A 20,541-nucleotide genomic window follows, 5' to 3' on the forward strand; every position below is an offset into this window, starting at 1 on the left:
GCACTATGGCCTTGGGGAATGGAGCGAGCGACTGACGTGTGCTGAGTCGATCTGCGCCGAACTGAAACTGGGCCGCCTTGCAAGTGTTAGGGCCAAGGTCTTGGGAGCCGGCAAGCTACCTGCTCGGCCAACCAGGCATCGGCTGGCGGGGGGTACTAGCCCTGGACGAGTTACATGAAGCTCTAGCACTGCTCTGGAAGGGTCGGAAATACTGCGGTGCCCCTTCAGGTCTCTATTCTGGTGGAGGAGAAAACGCACACCTGAGAAATACGGGCTGGACTGGCTTTCCGACTGGCAATGGAAGACCGAAGATAACGCAGCAGGATGGAGCTCTGCGGAGCACATGCCGAGTGTGCCTAGCAGGTACCCAGATGGGAGTGTATAGTGCAGAACCAAGTACCGATACCGCGCAGCGGATGAACATGCTAGCATCTTTCCGCTGTTCAGTGCCGGTGCGAGGTACTCGGGACGAACACACTACTCCGCACTACCTGAGTCGGCACCCTACTTAGAAAGGTACTAGCAGAGATGCTAGACGTCAGCAGCAAGGGGTTCTCTGGACGAGGTCTCGATGAGCCGCCGGGCCAGGGAGGGAGAGCATCCGACCAGAAGTTGTCGGGGCCAGCTGCATGCGCATGTGATAATCCCTAGGCACTCAATCCTCCAATCCCACCATGTACGTAACCTATATGTAAGCACACAGGACTGCGACTAGGCAAGCTGCATAGGCATGCATCGCACACGACAGATGCTCTGCTACGAGAGCTGTTGAAGAAAGCTTCAGAGAAAAGGTGCTATATAGGTATCGATCTTTATAAAGCAAAAAGAGAAAGAAAAAAAAAAAAGAGAGAGAGAGAGAGAGAGAGAGAATGGCCAAGCTATCATACCGTTTCTTACTACTCTAGAGTTTAATATGCCAACTCGGCGCAAAGATGGCATCTCTCGTCTGAAGATGGGGAAAGCTTAACTGTCGTCCAATGCTGATCTGAGAATATAGCAGCAGCCCTCTTCTTCATTATGTTTTCGCCTGCCTGAATAAGAGGGAAACAAACAACTGCATGGATACTACTAGAAACAGCACAGCATGTTGGCAGTCCAGATCCTCCCACCTTTGCATGACATAACATGCTCTTGTTGTTATTGTTGTGTTATTGCTGCTGCCCCGCTTCCTCAAATCGCCCGCCGGGAGCTGGAATTCCACCTAATTAGTGCGCAAGCCTGCTTACCTAACACCAGCACAGTTTGTTATTTTGCCTTTTGTTTAGTTTTGCCTAGTTTGGGTTTTCTTGCCCAGTTGGGGTCACCTGCGTCTGTCCGTCTCTTTTCTCCTCTCGTTGGCCTCGCAACAGAAAATCAAACCACAACAACAGCTGCAGGTAAAGACGACTCGGCACCAACCACCAGGCGCGCGCATCGAGAGAATTGCTCGTGCAGGCCCTGTGCAAGTCGCTCGCATCAGCCCTTCTCATTTGTCCAATTTCTGCTTTTCTTTTTCTTGCTCGCGTCTGGTCGCGGCGGGATCCGGCCTGTTCGTGTCTCCGACCACAGCCAATGTTTGTTGTCTAGCGACTTTTTGTCGTCAAACTTCAACCCTGCAAACTCTACAACGACAACTCTCATGATGGAGCAAGGTGGGCCTCGACCAGCGGCGGCAAATGCTTTTGCATCCGTGATATGCCATGACCCCGTCAAACTAACTAGCTGTCTCTCTTCACAGACAATTCAGCGACGCGCGCTGCGGCCAAGGCTCGGAAGCGCCCTCTCTCCCGTGCCTCCACAACATCGATTCACAGCGCCGCTACCCAACCCAATCTGGACCAAACGGCTTTCGCAGAGGCGTCTGCTCTATACACCAACCAGTGGATTCCGAGCGAGCACCATAACCACCCGAAAGACATGGCCGCTACACCGCAAATGTCCCCTGAAGACATGATCCTGCAGGCGGCAACCCACATGCAATCATCGAACCACGACTTCTCCATGGACGGATCGATGGGTGCCCCCATGAGCCACCATATGCAGTATCAGCAGCACCACTCAATAGCGAGGCATCCCCTGCCTGCCGAACAATACAACGCGGGCGCGAGCTTCACCGAAGGCGACAGCCAGATGCTCGATCGCGAAGAAAACGAGGACGGCGACTCCATGAACGGAACTGCTGGCACCATCAAGGCAGGCACGAGATCTAGCGCCAACAATGAATTGGAAATGCGGCATCTTTTCAATGCAAACCGCCACCGCAATCTGCAAGAGGTGGCACGCGAGCTACATGGAAATGAGCGGGGGCCTAATTCAGAACGCACCCGCCAGGTATTTGCCATGTTATGGTATGCGCCATCTGTTAATTTGACGATTGTTGTCACGTTGCTAATTCTTACCTTTCTTACGTCTCCAGGATCAATTCAGTTTGCTCCAAGGGAAAAGGCTCCGTCCCTCGCGGCCGGGTCTATGCCAACTACGCCTCGCGATGTGCTACTGAAAGGATCACGGTATTGAACCCAGCTAGCTTTGGAAAGCTAGTAAGAGTTCTTTTCCCTGGCCTCAAGACACGCCGTCTCGGCGTTCGAGGCGAATCAAAGTATCACTATGTCAATTTCTCTCTCATTGAGGATCAGCCAGAAGTGCAGGAGCCGCAGCCGCAGCCGCCGCGGGCGGTCTCAGAAGCCAAAGGACTTCCTCAAACTTTCAGGTGAGTTTCGCCATGGAAAAGGAAAAGACGAGGCGTTCTATTGCTGACCCTTTATCAGCGCCCCAGCACAGCCTGGAAACAGCGTCGCCAGCGATGCTTTGCCTTCACCTCAAACAGCCACCCAGCCTCAAATCCAAATGCCGCCTGCCAAGTCATCGAGCAGATCTCACAGCGTTTACAACCAACCTGACCTTAGCAACTTTGATAACGTCAACTCTACATCCAATAAGACGCACCTGGAGCTAGCATTCCCGCCTCTAGATGAAACCGCTTTCGAACAATCTGAACCAATTGCGTTGCCTCCGATCGAATCCTATCTACCTCATGGAACCGACCCTGACGCTGCCAAATCATTATCCGCATTATACCGATCACACTGCACGTCCTTGGTGGAGTGTATCCGATACTGCAGAGAAAAGACGTTTTTCCACCTATACACATCATTCCAGGGCACGCTCACTATGCCAGTCCAAAAGCTCTTTGGGAACCCTGCTCTAGCTCCGTGGATCGAAGGGTGCGACATTGCCTTGTATCAACGAATGATGCGAATTGTCTCTGGTTTGACGCTTCAAGTTGTCCCCAAGCCCGTTCTTGATACCCTTCGCAGCATTTCCGAGAGGCTGGTGCCTCATATCCGAGATTCGTTTCAGGGCCAGCCCCAGCATGTTATTGCGGCTAAAGAGTCACCAGCAGCTATTTTCGCAGGTCTGCTGGACCGCGCGCTGCGAGTCAATCTGACTGCGCATGCCGCAGCCAACATGCTCTCGAACCCGGCCAATCGTGATCAGATGTATATCGACTGGATTACCATGATCCGTGCTCGCAAGATTGCTGAGAGCGTCCCGACACGTGGGATGGACGACGTAGTGAACCTGCTCGTGACGGAGATCAGAGACTTGCTAGACCCAGCGAGTGTTCCGTGGGAAGTGGAATGTCTGACGATTTATGGAGATGTAGCCACCCGCAGCGGTCGACAGCCGGATGGGGATAGCGGTAGCGACACGTCAGGCCAGAATGTCCTAGACAGATGGGTCAATTTCCTCCAGAGCCTGCCGGGAAAATTCCCTTACGCATCCCATGCAGATATTGTGTGGTGCGTTGAAAGGGTCGGAACCGCCGTCATGAGAGATCTCACACTGGCCCAAGGTAAGAGCTTTGGGTCTTGGTGGGTTACAAAGACGTGGGTGGATGAAATGACTTGCTTTTTGGCCGAGCAGGGTGGATTCATGAAGCAGGGTGCCAAGACACCCACACCAGCGGCGGAACCTCAGTCTCAGGCATCTAGCAAGCCCACGAGCAGGCAGGCCTCCCGGTACAGCAGTGGGAGTGACGATGCGAGTCTAGCCCACGTATCGCACACCCAGCCCGGGCGAGCACCATTTCCTCCACCAAGCAGTACAAACCCTGCCCCGATGGCTACTGATTCCCATGATGATAGCGGCATTGGCATCCGGACTCCTGAGGAAGATTTTCCCATGGATAAGTTCACCTTTGCAGGAACAGAAAACCAAGGGCTGGAGCTGGCCACAGGCGCTGGTTTATAGGGACGTCTAGCTGTCGGCGGCGCATGACTTTAACGAAGACAGAGGGAGGCGAAGAGATAATAAAGCTATCAACTGCTTCCTAGCTGCCGCCAGGATCACTTCAGCCAAAAGCTCGTTACAACAGGAGATGGATTAATCACTATGATGATCGGATGATCGGATGAATGGATGAAGATACGGCATCTGGAACTTGTAATTCAAAGGCCCCCGCACGGATGATTCCGGCTGTGGGAATGGTGTTCTCTGTTTCTTGCTATATATATTTTTTCAAGGACCTTGCGGGCGGGTTTGTCCCGTCTCCCGCGGGTTATATTCTTTTTATGTGGGAGGGCTATGGCAAAGGGCGCGTTGGGATAGATGGGTGTTGGCAAATACTGGATAAGGTGTACGATGTATTAATCACGTGTTTCTCCGGAAATGGGGTGTATGGGTTCTCTGTTGCCGATTTTTCTCAATGATGTCATGATATTTTGTAGCTGGCTTGAGAAGAGTACCTATGCTGTGTTGGGTGGCTCAGCACTCTGTGTTATGAGAAGGGGTCTGGGGAATGAGGATTATGTCTTGATATGACTAGAGTGCGCTTAATGAAATCAATCGGGTGTTAGTTACAATTGGAGTCTGGCATTGAAAGTCGATAGCGGTAATCGTGAAAGCTTGTTGCTATCGACTACAGTTTGGAAGACGCAGGTTCGCTCGCTTAAAGATGAGGCTTAAGAGGCAACGTGATGACAATACTACTGCTGATCTGTCTGCTCCAAGTGTGTTGGGTACTCTGTAAGAGCCAAAATACCATCTCAGGCAGGTCAACGGGGTTTTGGTTTTGGCAAGGGTAGATCTTGTAATCTTGTATACAAGTAAAATCCTACTCTCTAATACTATATATACTTTGCAAGTTATTATATCAAGAGCTTGGGAAAAAAAAAACCCAGTAATATGTTTCATTGGTTTAATACTAGTTATAATGCATAGGTAGGTTTTACATATACTAACTGTCTACTAGGTCGCATTTTAATCTTTTTATAGATACCGAAAAACAAGCCCGGCGTACAGTATATATGACTCTCCAGCTTGTTGTTTGCACCCCTGTTAACGCTAGCCAATATGCCTGTATGCCAATGGCCACTTACAGGATATTACCCGTAAGCCGCCACGTTTATTGGTAATGTACAAGTAAGACGAAAGAAAACAGTAGAAAACAGTTGAACTGTACAAGCAGATTGATTTCACAGCTCCTGCTGGCCGGTCTCTCTACTGTATCTGAAACCCAGCTGCAAAAAGAAAAGAAGCATGGGATAAGTGTCATGGCCGCTCGCTCTGTTGGCATTAATAAACCAAACGACTAATGGCTGCCAGTTGCCTATGCCTACCCTATTATATGCTCGATATTGAAATTCCCTCGACACGGTTCCCGTCTGGGCTGCGCAACGCCAAGTGGATCTTTTTTCTTCGCCGTTCCTCGGCCCACTCCACAATAGACTCCACCAACCAGGCCTCTATCCATTCGGAGGCCTTGATGCATTCGGAGGCCAAACGCCCCTCCACGCCGATGCTGGATCCCTCAATCGGCTGCTGAATCCTGGCTATGACTGGACTTGACTGAGCCATCCTTTTTTCCTCCCCTACCTTATCTGCGATTGGATGCCATTTAAATTGTGGCTTTCTTCTTTTTTTTTTTTTTTCCTCTTCAGCATAATATATCTTTAGACGCCTTATCTTGACATTGGCCACTCACTTTCTTATTTCTTATCCTTTTTATTTCATTTTGCATAGGCGAAGGCATAGCATAAAACAACCGTCACCCGGTGGACCTTGAAATCCCCTCTTAGTGGATTTCGTTTTCAGATTCCGAAATCGCTTTACCTTACTCGTGTGAGTCCCAGCAACGGGCGTCATCACCATGGTCAGCGCGACATTTGACAATTCGTCCGACCTGGGCTGGGTGGTGCAGAAGTTTGGTGGTACGAGTGTAGGAAAATTCCCAGACAAGGTGAGTGCTATTTTTTTTTCTTTTCTTTTTGTGTTTGGAGTTCTTGAGACGCTGCGAGGAAACATGCTGACATGTGTCATCGCAGATTGCTCGTGATATTGTCAGGTAGGTTGGCACGTCATAAAGCCATATACGATGAGTCACTCAAGGCACATGAACTGACGGGTCGCGCATTGCTACAGAGCAAATCTTTCACGGCATCGAGTTGCTGTTGTGTGCTCTGCTCGCAGCACGGGCAAGAAGGCCGAGGGCACTACCAGCCGGTAAGAGAGATTCCTATGTTATCCCGTGCATCGAGGAGTCACCTCCTGCAACTCGAACAAGTTCTCACTTAATTGTTATTCCAAATTTAGGCTCTTGGCTGTTTTCAAAAAGCTGAAGGACATTGCTACGCCGATCAGCTCCGAGGAGAAGCAGCAGGAGTTGATTGAGCAAGCTACGGAGCTCATCCGAGATGTCTGCAATGATCATGTCAATGCTTCTAAAACCTTTGTCAAGGACCCGCAGTTAAGAGACGGGCTCATTGCGAAGCTCAAGTCAGAATGCCAGGAGTTGATTGAATATATCATTGCCACTAGGAGGTTCAACCTTGAAATCAACTCAAGATCAAAAGACCGCGTCGTTAGCTTCGGCGAGAAGCTCAGCTGCCTGTTTATGGCGACCTTGCTACAAGATTCGGTATGTTTGCTCCAGAAAATCCTTCCATCGCTTGTTGTTGTGATCTCGCTGACATGTCAATTTATTAGGGAGTCGAAGCTGAATATGTTGACTTATCGGATGTCTTGCATAATGACACCCCTAGCCCCTCCCTGGACGCAGCATTCTACACCGTCACCATCAATGCGTTCATGAAGAAGCTTGCCGCATGTGAGAACAGAGTTCCAGTTATTACGGGATTTTTTGGAAATGTTCCTGGTAGCTTGCTGGACGGAGACATTGGGCGCGGTTACACTGATCTTTGTGCTGCCTTGTGCGCTGTGGGGTTGAGAGCCGACGAACTGCAGATCTGGAAAGAGGTCGACGGCATCTTCACAGCAGATCCGTCAAAGGTGCCCACGGCGCGGCTGCTGACATCCATCACACCCTCAGAGGCCGCCGAATTGACGTTTTATGGCTCCGAGGTCATCCACCACCTTACTATGGACCAAGTTATCCGGGCGCACCCACCTATCCCTATCCGCATTAAGAATGTCAAAAACCCTCGTGGAAACGGCACAGTGGTGATTCCGGACCCGGTCTTGTCCGCGGGACAACAGCTCCACCGATCACGGCCTTCGCAAACGCCTCTATTCAAGAACCCCAAGCGGCCCACGGCTGTCACTATCAAGGACCAGATCAGTATTATCAACGTTCACTCGAATAAGAGGTCTATTTCACATGGCTTCTTTGCGCGAGTTTTCTCAATCCTTGACAAGCAGTCAATCTCTGTTGATCTGATCTCCACAAGTGAGGTACATGTCTCCTTGGCCATCCATGCGGACGGCATTCGAGCGGACGCATTTGAGACTGCCACACGGGACTTGGAAGAGTGTGGAGATGTCAGCGTGTTGACGGGTATGGCGATTCTGAGCTTGGTGGGTGCCGACATGAAGAACATGGTTGGTATCGCTGGGCGCATGTTTTCGACCCTCGGAGAGCACAATGTCAATTTGGAGATGATTTCTCAAGGTAAGCCTGCATTTGTCTGAGATATTTTGCAACTCATCAATGACTGACATTTATCTTCTACCTCTAGGTGCGAGCGAGATTAACATATCGTGTGTCATTGACGCTTGCGACGCCACGAGAGCCATGAATGTTCTCCACACTCATTTATTCACATTCCTGGAGTAGGGCGGGTTTGGCGATGATATCTAGCGTGGTGGCACTGATTATTTTCACAGCATATTTTCGTACATAGGGTTAGGATAGGGCATTTCAGAAGTACTGCAGAGTGCGAGATGCATCGCGAAGCGTGGTATTTCTATTATGATTCTCACCACATTGTTAGATTCCCTTTTCTTTTCTTTTCTTTTCTTTTCTTTTGTCTTTCTTCTCTTTTTATTCTTCATGCCTGTGGTTCGATGAAGAGGCATCTGGGTTGGGAATTTGCTGTTTCATCCAATGTCCAGTATAGTTGTGTATTGCTGCGGAGTTGAAAAATTCATAGATGATAGATACGCATGACTTAAAATGCATTTAGTCTTCAAAACATCAAAATCATGACAGGAGGAGACTAACTCGCTCCCCCTAATTGGTAGGATGACCGTCATTCGATTCTTATAGTCCGTTTTGTAACTGGACCCGCGACTCAAGCATAAGCTGGGCTGGAGAAGAAAGTACCTTTGGCCATATTTTACTACCAAAGGTACCTCTAGCAAAAGCTCGGTGAGAAACCGACGCCAACTCCCCCCCACCTGCGACACTACTGAATACGACACACTTACACTCCTGTATCTGCATCTAGACAGCTTCAACTCAACAGACACTTTCGCAGCAAGCATTACGACGACGATGCGTCGCACACTGCCTGGATCCGCATAGAGACCGCCAATGGTGTCTTGCGTACCTTCTATTTTACGAATAGCACAGGCCTCATCGCCTGTGCCCCATCGCCGCAATGTATAGGTCTGGAGGTGGTGGCCCTCGGGCTCGGGGCAGCATCTTGGGGGCCCTGAAAGCCACCGAGATGCTCGACTCACGAGCGAGGCTCCCAGCAGGTAAAAACTGACGTGCAGATCCCTCGTTACTTTTCCGGGGGGCGGTTCCATGGGATTCAATGGCAGCTAACTGGACCGTTGTGGATAGAAATTATGGTGACCATCCTCAACTACTTGCCCGTGGCCGACCAGATGCGCTGTGCTCGCGTTTCCCGCCGATTACAAGAGATGGTATACGATGATACTCGATGGGTGTCACGGCTGAAGAGCATGGGGTGCTGGGACGAACGGGAGGCGAGACAGAGATTTGAGGATGCAGTTCGGCGTAGGCGAGAAGCTGCGGCGGCGGCGGCTGCGAGTCAGTCTGCTGATGGCGCTGGCAAAAGGAACACAATTTCGTCAGCCACGATATTCGATGCCACGGTCGAGCAACAGCGTCGGCAGCGAGCTGCTTCAGAATTACGAGACGGGTTCGAGACCATGAAAATAGGGACAGGCGATACTGCTGAGGATCCTGCGTCGTACCTCGATGTATTCAAGCATGTCAAGAGCGTCAGAGGAGGCGCAAGACAAGAATATGGAAAGATCTACAAAGCGCTGGCACCGTTTTACTTCGACCTTGTCATGGCGAAGACGCACACAGATCCAATCGTATTCAAGGCGTTTGTTGACCCCGAGCAGCAGGCCCAGATGTTGGCCAACTTGCACCGATTTGCAGCGAGTGACTGGTCTGAGGGATGGGGTCACAGAGACTCAAAGCTGACATCAATGATGAATATTTTTGAGGCGGCCGTTTTGCGCGAGTTTGAGCAAGGCTACGAATTTTGGGATGTCGATGGGAGGATGCATCGATATGCGCATGTTTTACATACCCTCAACGGTGCCAAGACTGGGATCGACCTCTTCGTACAGAAACACCCCCTCTTTAGTGATCGCGATGTGGTGCATAATCCCATGGACTGTTTAAATCAAGCATTCACGGACGACATAGTACTAGAGCCATCGCGACGCTTCTTTGAGACCCTGCTAGCCAAGGTCAATGACCAAGCCAGTGTCCTGGAGCGAATATTTCCCGAGCCTGCCATCGTCTTCTGGAGTCTCACTGAAAAGATAGCAGAGGACATTGTCGCCGAATACACAACTCCCTTATTCGACGAGGCACACGAGCGCAGCATTTCTTCCTACCTCAAGGCCGTTTCTGGCATATTCGAACAGACACTGAGGTTCTTTCAGTCACTGACACCTCCCAAAGGACCCGAGGAAGATTTGGGAAACCGTGCTAAGCAGCTGACGCTAAAAGTCTTTGAACCCCATCTCGATTTATACTTACAGGAGGAGCTGGACTTCTTCACCAAACAAGCGGAAGTTGAGGTTTTGCAATGGGAGAAGAAGCTCTCTGAGCAAGATTCATCCTTGGAGTCGTTCTATTATTCCAATATTAATCGTTCTGCGGAGAAGAACGATTTTCTGAGCTCATTCAAGAAAGTTATCATGATGCCTGTCACAGTTCTCCCGACATTTCCAATAGGCTCTCCGTTTGCAACCACGAAACCGACACCTTCCCCCGCAATTACTGCAAATGGATCTGCAGTGTTAACACCCCAATCCTCTCGACCACAGACCCCGGGGCTGGGCAATGACATTCAGGGACGGGGTAGCCCAATGCCAGGTGCCAAAGCCCCGACCGATGAGCTTGCGGCTAAAGCAGCCATCATGGCCTCGAAACTAGAAGGCATCAAGTCTCTTTTCAGTATCGAAGTAGCTCTGGATTTGGTACACAAGGCCAAGGGCAGTCTAGGGCGTGCTGCTGTGTTAATTCCCCTAGGTGGACAGGCTGGAGGAGAAGCCCGCGAGCAGTGTGCTAACATCTTCATTGCACTCGTTCGGATACTCGGGCAGAGGCACGTAAAGCTTGGATTCGACATGGCTGTTGACCATCTTTCCCATTACAATCCAAGAGACGTGAGCGATCACGATCAAAAAGGGGTAGCGCCGCTCGTGATGTTTATTGAGCTGGTCAACGTTGGAGATCTCATTTCGCAAATGATTGAAGTCTTTTACGAGCAACAACTCGCAGCACCTAAGATTGCGGACAAGAACGATTTCTTGGATCCTGCTGGCTTAGCCAAGAAGAAATTTGAGCAGATGCTTGATGAGAGTGTTGCAGCAGGCCTGAATAAGGGTATTGACGTGCTCATGGACGAGGTAGAATACCTTCAGGGAACTTTGCAACAGCCTACAGACTATAATCCTATTCCCCGCGCGCCAACAGATGATATGAATAACCGACAATCCAACCGAGCAACTATCGGCTCCATGGCAGAGCTAGATATAGGACCGACGCCCACAGCTCGCCGCATCGTCGACCTTGTCAGATCCCACACTAACATGCTGGTGGGTACAACGGAGAAGTCGATGCTGGACGTTTTCAATGGTGAAGTTGGCCAACGACTCTTTACTGCCATATGCAAACATCTCAAGCGACAGCGTATCAGCACCGATGGTGCTATAAAACTCATTTCCGACATGAATCTCTTCTCCGACTACGTGAGATCGCTCCGAAACCAAGACGTGCTGCCGTATTTTGCTGCGCTGCGCGAGTTGAGCCAGATCTATCTCATTGACCCGAGCCACGCCAAGGAAATGGCTACGGTCATTGCAGACGGCGATCGGTTTGGTGGCGTGTTTCGCGCAGAAGAGGTCTACGAGTATGCGCAGCGCAGGGCGGACTGGTACCAAGTGAGAAGGAGTGTGGAGAGAGCAATGTATGGTATGGACTGCGTGGTAATGTAAGAAGGACGCTGCAAGAAAAAACAAAAAAAAAAAAAAAATGCGATTTTGGTCTATTGGATAGAGCCATGGGAGTGATGAGCTGATGAATTATGTGAGATATGAAGAAGCATTCGATCGTGATTGGGATGAAGGAATGGAGGGTTTCAAAGTCACATTTGGATAGCGATTGCGCTTAGATAGTATAAAAATGGATAGAAGATATATATATATATATATATTACCTTGTATAGCGGTAGTGGATAAACATATGAAAGAACGATGAAGTTGGCAATATATATACTCCTCTGGCCTTAATCTATTGGCCCCTGATTTTATTATGAAGACTAAACTCCGTCATAGATGTGGTATATGTGCAAGAAACCAGTATACAGACGCCGTTCCAAGTGCAAGAATAGAAGAGAAAATAGCAAACTTTGAAAGTCGAAGCAGCCAGTCATCTTGCTCTACCGCTGTCCAAAGTCCAATTTGCGGGCTACTTTGGCACCTCTATCCTCGTCAGCTACCATTCCAGGTCGGCGCTTCAAATCCATTCCCATCTTGTCTTCTCCAGCGCTTTCGTCTTTGCGCGGAAGGTCATCCTTGCGTGTGGGCTTGGGCTCAGAGTGCCACCAGCGGTGCTGGAGCATCTCCCGCGCGGTGATGCGCTTCTGCGGGTTCAGGGACAGCGTCTTCATGAGCAGATCGACACCGTCGGTGCCCACGATGCCGAAGCGCATCTCGTACCAGTCCCTTCCTCGTGTGGGGTGCTGGCCTGGCACGGTGTACTCTGGTAGTCGGGTGACGCCGGGCCAGTTGTCTTCTGTGGGGGTGCCGATGGATTCGCAAATCATTTTGATCTGGTCGAGCTCGTTATTGCCGGGCATGTACGGAGCACGCAGGATGAGCTCTGCAAAGACGGTTCCGACGGACCAGACGTCCACTGCGCCGCTGTAGTATCGGGCGCCGAAGAGCAGTTCTGGGGGTCGGTACCAGCGGGTGATGACGTTGGATGTCATGTGGCGATGGGGGTCGGCGAAGCTGCGTGCAAGACCGAAATCAGCAAGCTTGACCTCACCGTCGGCGGCGATGAGCAAGTTGTTTGGTTTGATATCGCGATGCAGGACAAAGTTCTCGTGGCAGAACCAGACGGCGCGGGTGAGCATGCCCATCCAGGCCTTGATGTCGGCGGCACCGTAGCGGACATTGTCGGTGTCGCGGATGAGCATTTCGAGATCGCCGAGCGGGAGGTATTCGAGCACCAGGTTGAGGTTCTGGTCCTTTGAGGAGAAGACGGAGAGGAGAGATATGATGTTTGGGTGTTGGAGCTCCTGGAGGTGCTTGAGTTCGCGGACCGCGTCGGGAGCCATGCCCTCTGTGTATTCCTTCTGGACCTTGATCTTCTTGATGGCGACGCGGGTCGCGGGGCTGGAGCGGAGGTGGCCAAGGAAGACGACGGCGTAGGTACCTTCACCGAGCTTCTTGCCTTTGACGTATTTGCGCTTTTCCTCCTCGTTCATCTGCTCGGCGAGGTCGAGGGTTGGCGCGAGAGTTTGGCCGGTTGGCGCGGGTGCGAGGGCAGGTTTGGGCGTGCCATTGGATGAAGTCTGGCCTGAGCCGGAAGCGAGGGCCTTGAGAGGTGAAGAGACGGCTCTTAGTGTTTGGAAATTCTCGGTGTTTTGATTCTGAGCAGAGGAGGTGGTCGTGACGACGGGGGAGAGCGCCATGGTGGCGGCGGATGCTGCACGGTGAGCGCGACTGAAGCTGCGAGGATACGATGAGCCTTGCGGTGTCTGATGAGATATGAGAGGAGATATCGGCCAATTGTTGGAGTGGGCAGTCAGATAACGTTTATGAGAGCTGGCATTTGCCAAGTCTTTCGGTGGGATGATGAAGTTGCAACTGATGGCAGCTATCGCTATCGCTGCTATACATCAACTCTTATCTTATCGGTATAGTAGCCTTAGTGCATGCCATTGTAGGTCCATGCGTTAATAGGTACCTGTAGATGCCTAAGAGTACTCGCGAGAAGCTTCAACAGTCTATTTCATGTACCTGGTACTTAATGCCGTGATAATTACCGCTCGATAAAACTTTATCTTTTGAGTTTTATTGCATAGTAATACTTTCTACAAAACTATTTTACAGCTCACTCAAAATTGATATTGCGAGTGTTATTATGCTAATGTCCGTGGCGGTTAAAGACTAACCTTGGCGACACTTCATTCCATCTATGCCATAGGTCTAGTTCTAATTTTTTGTCTTTAATGCGATATTCCATGCTGAAATTATCTGATTTATTGTGATCAATTCTTATCTATGAGATTCTCACAGGCTTTCCTGTACTTCGCTCAACATCGCTGTGGAACGGGAAGGGATACCCTTACCACTGTCTCTATGGAGCACATTATGCATGATATAAGCACTTAGACTTGAAGGTGACACATTCGACAAAATGCCCGAGTTGCATATTTACCAACAAATGGAAATGAAGTTGTAAATGGATGTAAAAGTTGATTTGGATCCTTGAAATGTAGAATACCACTCCCTTATATGCACGATAGCAAATGTCCCGTTATACGGTGAAACGCAAACACTGCCCGTCTGCCACTTCAATTTGTATGTGATGCATGGGGGAAGTATTTTTTTTTCACCCCTGCCTGCTCTATATCGTCAAGCGGGGCAGGCTCTCAATAAAACGTTGTGAATACTACCTGACAGCACCTTGAGCGCTCGTTGGTATATGTATATAGGCTTGATTTTACCATCGAGATTAAGCGAAAGAGCTATAGTACATGCAGTGCTGTGCTTCAAAGAAAAGAAAAGAATAATATTAATTCTGTTACTCTACTTCAATATGCCTGTAGCAGATGAACCGTCTGCTGATGATCCTTCCAGTGACCCGACTCGCAAATTACGATGGAGCTACGCCGACTCTTCCGATATCCCACTTCCTGATGAAGATACAAATCAGCCATTCTGTCCTCGTCATGCGATCACTGTTGCTCATTTAAACAGAGCGTCTTTTGGTCCTTACCCTTGTGGCTCGGGTTCAACCCCTCCTCATCGCGACTGGCATTTTGGGAATTTAGAATACATCCTTTCTCGCAAGAGCTGGTGTCGAGTATGTGGTCTCATTGCAGAAGTTGTCGAAGAAGACCCTTCAAACTCCACCCTGGAGCGCAACAATGCAGAAATAATTGCTTGCTGGATATGGGATGGAGTGCTCAATAATAGCGGCAGTGAGGTGGGAACTCTTCGGTTGCGAATTGCTCCAGAGGTTATCGGTTGGGAAGACCTGTTTGAACCGTTTGACCTGGTTCCTTTGGCGGATCTTGAGAAAGACGACGGTATGTTTCAAGGACGCAGAATCAACAATGGCCACTTCGACTTAGAAGTGGTTAAGACCTGGGTTCATAGCTGCGAGCAATGGCACGGCAGCGAGTGCGTCAATACCGCGCCGTGGAAGACGCCTGACTTTGGGGTTCCGTTCATTCGAATGATATCTTTGAACGATTACAAGTTAGTTGAAACGTCGTGTCCGCCATCTTATGCAGCATTGAGCTATGTATGGGGACCCGCTGCCGTATTCCGGACGATACAAGACAATATCGAAGCGTTGATGCAACCAGAGGGGCTACCGGTGCGATCCTTTCCAAAGTCCATCCGTGATGCTATGACCCTGGCAAAAGAACTTGGCTTCCAATACATATGGGTTGATTCAATATGTATCATCCAAGATTCTACAGCGGATAAAGTTCAGCAGCTGCGCATGATGGACCGCATATACAGCCGTGCGAGCCTCACCATTGTCGCCGCAGCTGGTTCGCATGCCGATTCTGGGATCCCTGGCTTACATCCTGATACTCGATCTCGCAAGCAACACACAGCCCAAATCTCGGATGATCTAACGCTTGTAGCGCTTCATCCAGACACTTACCGTAGCGCAGCGGCAACGACATGGAACACTAGAGGCTGGACATACCAGGAGCGCCTTCTTTCTAAACGGTGTATTTTCTCTTTCCCCGACGGCTCTTTGGGCTTTCAGTGTTCAAAGGCCGTCTGGGGTGAAGACTATTACGCCGAGACACCACACTTGAAGCGCTGCGCACCCATGATGGATATCTCATTGAACCGAAGCTGGATGGCCCCTGGAAGTGTCAAAGAGAGGGGCATACCGACTGTGCATATAGCAAACACGTCGTATTTACGTGAGTATTGCCGGCTTGTCGTAGAGTATACCGGGCGTGACATGTCATATGCAAGCGATCGGCTATTGGGAATCAGCGGAGTTTTAGGCGTCTTGCAAAGAGAATTTGGTCTCAATTTCATTCATGGGTTACCAGAAGGCATCATATACATGGCCCTTCTTTGGCAGCCACGCAATAAGCTAAAACGCGTACCAAAGGATCCTAAAACGAGTCTACCGCTCTTCCCGAGTTGGTCGTGGACTGGTTGGACTGGACCAGTTGGCTATGAAGATTGGAATACGTTTAACGACATGCCTGAGATTGAAGATCGTGCAAAACGTGTCAAGTCTTTCGCAAAGTTAGCCTTGGTAGGGCCAAAAGAACTTGAGTATTTCTCTCCGCCGGCTACACATGATTTGCCTCCTGGCTGGTCACAGGTTTCTACAGCGGAAGATGGGACTTGCTATGTCATGGGAACTGATATCCATCGATACCATCCCGTCCCTTTGTTCTCCTCGTTTGACAATCCAAGAGAGTCCAATTTGATGCTGGACCCATTTGGACTCAGTTTGCGTACACGAATCGCACGCTTTCGGCTCACCACTCTGATGCTGAGTTCCAACTTTAACCAAGACGACTATCCAATTGAACGGAATGGCCGTTTTGGACTTTCTCTGCCGTCACCATATACAGGTGATCGGCCGTGGCTGGGAACCATCCTCCTGCCGGTACAGTATCATGCAAAAATGACACAAGACCATGAGTTCATTATCCTATCGGAGAGCTATGGATTCAATCACCAGGAGATGGCACCTGTGACGGCCCGCAAAATGAAGCCTTTCGAAGCATATGATGTGATGATGATCAGGAGGATTGAAGGCGAAGAGCTAGCGCAATATTGTGCCCAGCTTACATATCAGACCACCGAAACTCTTTCCTCTCAATTAATGTATGATTCATTAGATGGAAAAAGTGTGATTGAAAGAGTTGGAGCTGGACGGATGTTGAAAAGCGCATGGGAAAGTGACAATAACTGGGAGGATTTTATTCTTGTCTGATATAGCTTCATTTACATGCATTTTTCGTAACACCTGCGTATGGTGACACAATGCCAAATGCTAGCAGCTTAGACTTGTCAATTACAACAGTTTACTATGCGGGAGCTGCGGTCTATGAATGCTATAGCTGGACTCCGAAAGAAGGTATGAGGAAAATCTTTCCATAATTTTGTTTTTAAGCCTATGCAAAAATATTACTAAACATTTTTACGTATAACACATTACTATCCAAATTATTTTCCTTTTTTTGATACTTCTCCGCTTTCTAATCTACTATACCCTGTGGTAGGATGGAGACATAATCTATAGCCGCTTGCTCCAAAGCATTTCCAGTTCCCTTGATAGTCAGCTTGTCCCCCTTGGTAATCTTAACACCCTCGAATGTGATACGAATAGCTGAGTGGCAGTCAAGGAAAGAGCTGTAGTCATGGCCAAGATAGTTCTCTGAATCGCCTTTCCAAGTCCCGAGGGATTTGCCATTAAGTAGCACTTCGTAATTGGCGATCCCACCCATCACGTCGTAATAGTTGATGGCAACATTGTACTTTCCGCTTGGAACATTTAATTTTGTAGTGGCTATACCAGTTCCATTCGTCGCGATTGCTTTGTACTTGGAAGCACATTCAGTAGGATCAACATCAACTATCGTAAAATCTGAGAGGCCCATTTCTTCGGCTTCGATGCGGTGAGGGTGATTTCGAACACGATTTAGTTGATCTGGAATACTAGAAAGATTGCGGTAGAACTCGCTGATGGCATCACGCCATACCAAAGAGTGGCCAGCCTGGTACTTTAGTCTGTACAAGACGTCTTCATACCTCTCCGCATCTATTTGGCCTTGAAGAGACTTCCAAGTAGTTGGGAAAGTTTGCGCCGTTGCAGAACCAGAGTAATGAGCATCATAGAAATGCTGGATGACAGTCTTACCAGAGTGTAGCTTGAAAGTATAAGGCACGTGGTGGAACCATAGCATCAGATCGTCTGGCGTGGTTTGAGTATACTCAAACATATGAGCAACTTCTTTGGCGTATTGGCCGGCATTTCCTGTACCATTCGATACGGTGCGGTCCATACCAATGGTTTTGCTATCGGCTCGCGTCCATTGGCCCCAGCCATTGTTGTCCTGAGAGGCCGGATTTGCGCCATAATGAGTGTACAAAATATCGGTAAGAGTCTGAATGCCGAGGTTGCCACTGTAGTCTTCATACGCCGGCCATGACTTCATGGACATGCTCACAATGGCTGAAACAACATCCCGGCTTACGCCAAACGTTAGACGAGTCCATTCCTCAACTATATCTTGAGAGTCTGCCTGAGGGTTCCATGCTAGGCGGCCAAAAGCGAACATGTTGGACATTGCCAAGTGACTACCGATCCACGTATCATCCATGCCGACGTTGATAACTCCAGCATAGCCGCTAAGTTTGTGGTTGAATGTCTTTCCAGTAACAATATCGCGTATATAAGATTGCCGGCCATTGTATCGCATATCAAAACCCAGGATGGTCTGCCACAACGGTGGGAGATAGACCAGATGGCACTGCTGACCCAGGTACTCTTGAGTGACTTCAAGCTCTATTGACACCGCTGTCTTGGGTATATTGACAAAGAGAGGAGAGGGGGGCTCTCTGACTTGGAAATCTATAGGACCGAATTTGATCTGGACTAGAACGTTGCTGTCGAACTGTCCATCTAGATCTTTGAAGAACTCGACAGCAGCATTGGCTCGATCGGCCCTCCAATCGCTCTCATTTAGCTGGTCATAGACAAAAGCTCGAAATACGACAATACCACCATGCGGCTCGATAGCCTTAGCAAAGAGATTGGCGCCCTGAGACAATGTGCGGTTATATGTCAACGGCCCTGGCTGACCCTCTGAGTTGGCCTTGACTAGGTAACCCGCAAAATCGGGAACAAGTTCATAGATTCTATTGGATTTATCAGTCCACCATTTGATGACAGTCTCGTCCAGTGGATCGAATGTGTCCAAATCTCCTAGAACCTGTGGCGAAGCAAAGTTGAGTGAAATTCCAACTTGGACTCCCCATGGCCGGAACAAATCAGCGATTCTTTTGACACCCTCCAAGTTCGTCTCGTTGAGAAGAGTCGCATCGGCATTGACGTTGTTGATAACGATGCCATTCAGGCCAACAGAAGCCAACAAACGACCATAGAGCGGAACTCGAGAAAGATCCTCCTTGACATATCCGTTCTCAAAGAAGATTGAAACACCGCCGTAGCCTCTCTCGATGCTGCCATGAGCTGCGGTTCCAGCATTGAGATTGTCCCATTGGTTGGACCATCGAATCGGTGCGCTTGGGTTTGAAGCGAAGGCGACTTCAGAAAAGTTAACCTGCCCAAGCAAAGACAGGTACTGGAAAGCACCGTAAAGGGCGCCCCTCTCATTCTGGCCGATGATTTGTACCGATTCGCCCTTGGTACTCAGCCAGTACCCATCTTCTATTAGATCCAACTTTGGCGTAAGCTTGCCGCAAGCTGATTTGTAAGAAGCGAGAGTAGAAACAATAATGGTCTTTTGGGCAGAACAGCTCTTTTGGCTTGAGCTGACACCTAGACTGAGGCCGAGAATGCCTTTGATGCCCTTTTGTAGCTCTGATGCAGCACTTGATAAAGGCCCATTTTTGGTGGCGTTGAGGGCAACGATATGGTTCGGGAAGGAATTGAGATGGCCTCTTGTAACAGAGCTTGGAAGCGGAGCATATCGCAGCCAGGCGTCAATGCCAGTTTCGGCAAAGACAGGCGCAATGGCCGTAAGGAGCAGAAGTAGAAGACTCTGTAATATCATAGCTGCCCCTCTATGCTCTAGACTGACTGCGTGGGCTGCCAGTTAAGGCGTCGTATGAATTCAATGGCTGTCGTCATTTTATATGTAGATACACCGCTTCCACTTGTCCGTGTTGCTGTTGGAGTAATCCGTCGGATTTCTAACTGCAAGCACATTTCAAGTACGGATCAGTTTCGGCCATGTCGACCAGGGAAAGTGTTTAGCCTAAAATACAAGAAATGAGATACCCCAGAGTCTGGAGATCTTGGCTACACTAGAGACTGAGGGGTTGGGTGGATGGATCTGCAGGTTCTGTAGCTGTAGGTGAGATAGTCCCAATGGATAAACAGTCGGATGGCTAGGCGACTATAGTTTTTTGTAAGATATTGTAATTCAATTGTGCGACTCAGACAGCCCTAAGTCTGTTTGTTGCTAGCTTGAGCGATGGAATATAAACATTCGTTGTAATATTAATCTTGATTCTCGGAATACTTAATTATGGTTACATGCTTCCCCATACGGTTGCTACCCTCCATCTTGATGGGTGACATCTATTACCGGAGCATCAGCCGAAACCCCACAGAGTTGCGGAGCCATTGTGAGCTCATAGAATTGCTGAATTCGATCCAGATGAGGGGCACCGGTAAAAGACGGCCGGATTGGTGCGCTCAATACTCAATTTCTTTGACGAATTTAGCGACTACATACTTTAACATAATAGTTATATTTGAAGAATGAACGAAACCCCTTGGAAATAGTTTACATCTCTACAAAGTAGGTTAGTTAACCTTGCCCGGCTAATTATGCAACAACTAGGAGTCAGTATGCTGCCAAGCATTGGCCTTATGGAGCATTTGCTAGCAAGAAATGCTTGAATCAA

At 49.2% G+C, this 20,541-nt stretch overlaps 6 protein-coding genes across 6 annotated transcripts; 4 read left to right on the top strand and 2 right to left on the bottom strand.

Annotated features, from left to right (window-relative positions):
* Positions 1–831: 831 nt before the first annotated feature.
* TrAFT101_009022 (uncharacterized protein) lies at positions 832–5,123 on the top strand. Its single transcript, XM_066128497.1, has 4 exons — positions 832–1,631; positions 1,718–2,327; positions 2,396–2,689; positions 2,748–5,123. Exons 1-4 carry the CDS (start codon positions 1,085–1,087, stop codon positions 4,231–4,233), a joined length of 2,937 nt encoding a protein of 978 aa, XP_065984617.1. The 5' UTR covers positions 832–1,084; the 3' UTR covers positions 4,234–5,123.
* A 745-nt stretch (positions 5,124–5,868) lies between these two features.
* TrAFT101_009023 (uncharacterized protein) lies at positions 5,869–8,467 on the top strand. Its single transcript, XM_024901440.2, has 6 exons — positions 5,869–6,220; positions 6,306–6,325; positions 6,403–6,483; positions 6,574–6,898; positions 6,967–7,888; positions 7,956–8,467. The coding sequence occupies exons 1-6, from the start codon at positions 6,131–6,133 to the stop codon at positions 8,051–8,053; spliced, it is 1,536 nt and encodes a 511-aa protein (XP_024755154.1). The 5' UTR covers positions 5,869–6,130; the 3' UTR covers positions 8,054–8,467.
* A 187-nt stretch (positions 8,468–8,654) lies between these two features.
* On the top strand, positions 8,655–11,964 carry TrAFT101_009024 (uncharacterized protein). Its single transcript, XM_024901422.2, has 2 exons — positions 8,655–8,919; positions 9,008–11,964. Exons 1-2 carry the CDS (start codon positions 8,820–8,822, stop codon positions 11,650–11,652), a joined length of 2,745 nt encoding a protein of 914 aa, XP_024755155.1. The 5' UTR covers positions 8,655–8,819; the 3' UTR covers positions 11,653–11,964.
* On the bottom strand, positions 11,882–13,514 carry TrAFT101_009025 (uncharacterized protein). The gene has a single exon (XM_024909074.2). The coding sequence runs from the start codon at positions 13,353–13,355 to the stop codon at positions 12,096–12,098; it is 1,260 nt and encodes a 419-aa protein (XP_024755156.1). The 5' UTR covers positions 13,356–13,514; the 3' UTR covers positions 11,882–12,095.
* An 847-nt stretch (positions 13,515–14,361) lies between these two features.
* Positions 14,362–16,876, top strand: TrAFT101_009026 (uncharacterized protein; the record flags this gene model as incomplete). The annotated part of the gene is made up of 1 exon (XM_024910369.2): positions 14,362–16,876. Exon 1 carries the CDS (start codon positions 14,372–14,374, stop codon positions 16,874–16,876), a length of 2,505 nt encoding a protein of 834 aa, XP_024755157.2. The 5' UTR covers positions 14,362–14,371.
* On the bottom strand, positions 16,543–19,773 carry TrAFT101_009027 (uncharacterized protein). Its single transcript, XM_024904795.2, has one exon. The coding sequence runs from the start codon at positions 19,680–19,682 to the stop codon at positions 17,142–17,144; it is 2,541 nt and encodes an 846-aa protein (XP_024755158.2). The 5' UTR covers positions 19,683–19,773; the 3' UTR covers positions 16,543–17,141.
* Positions 19,774–20,541: the final 768 nt, after the last annotated feature.

This window comes from Trichoderma asperellum, chromosome 5 (assembly GCF_020647865.1).
Source record: "Trichoderma asperellum chromosome 5, complete sequence".
NCBI classification, from domain to species: domain Eukaryota; kingdom Fungi; phylum Ascomycota; class Sordariomycetes; order Hypocreales; family Hypocreaceae; genus Trichoderma; species Trichoderma asperellum.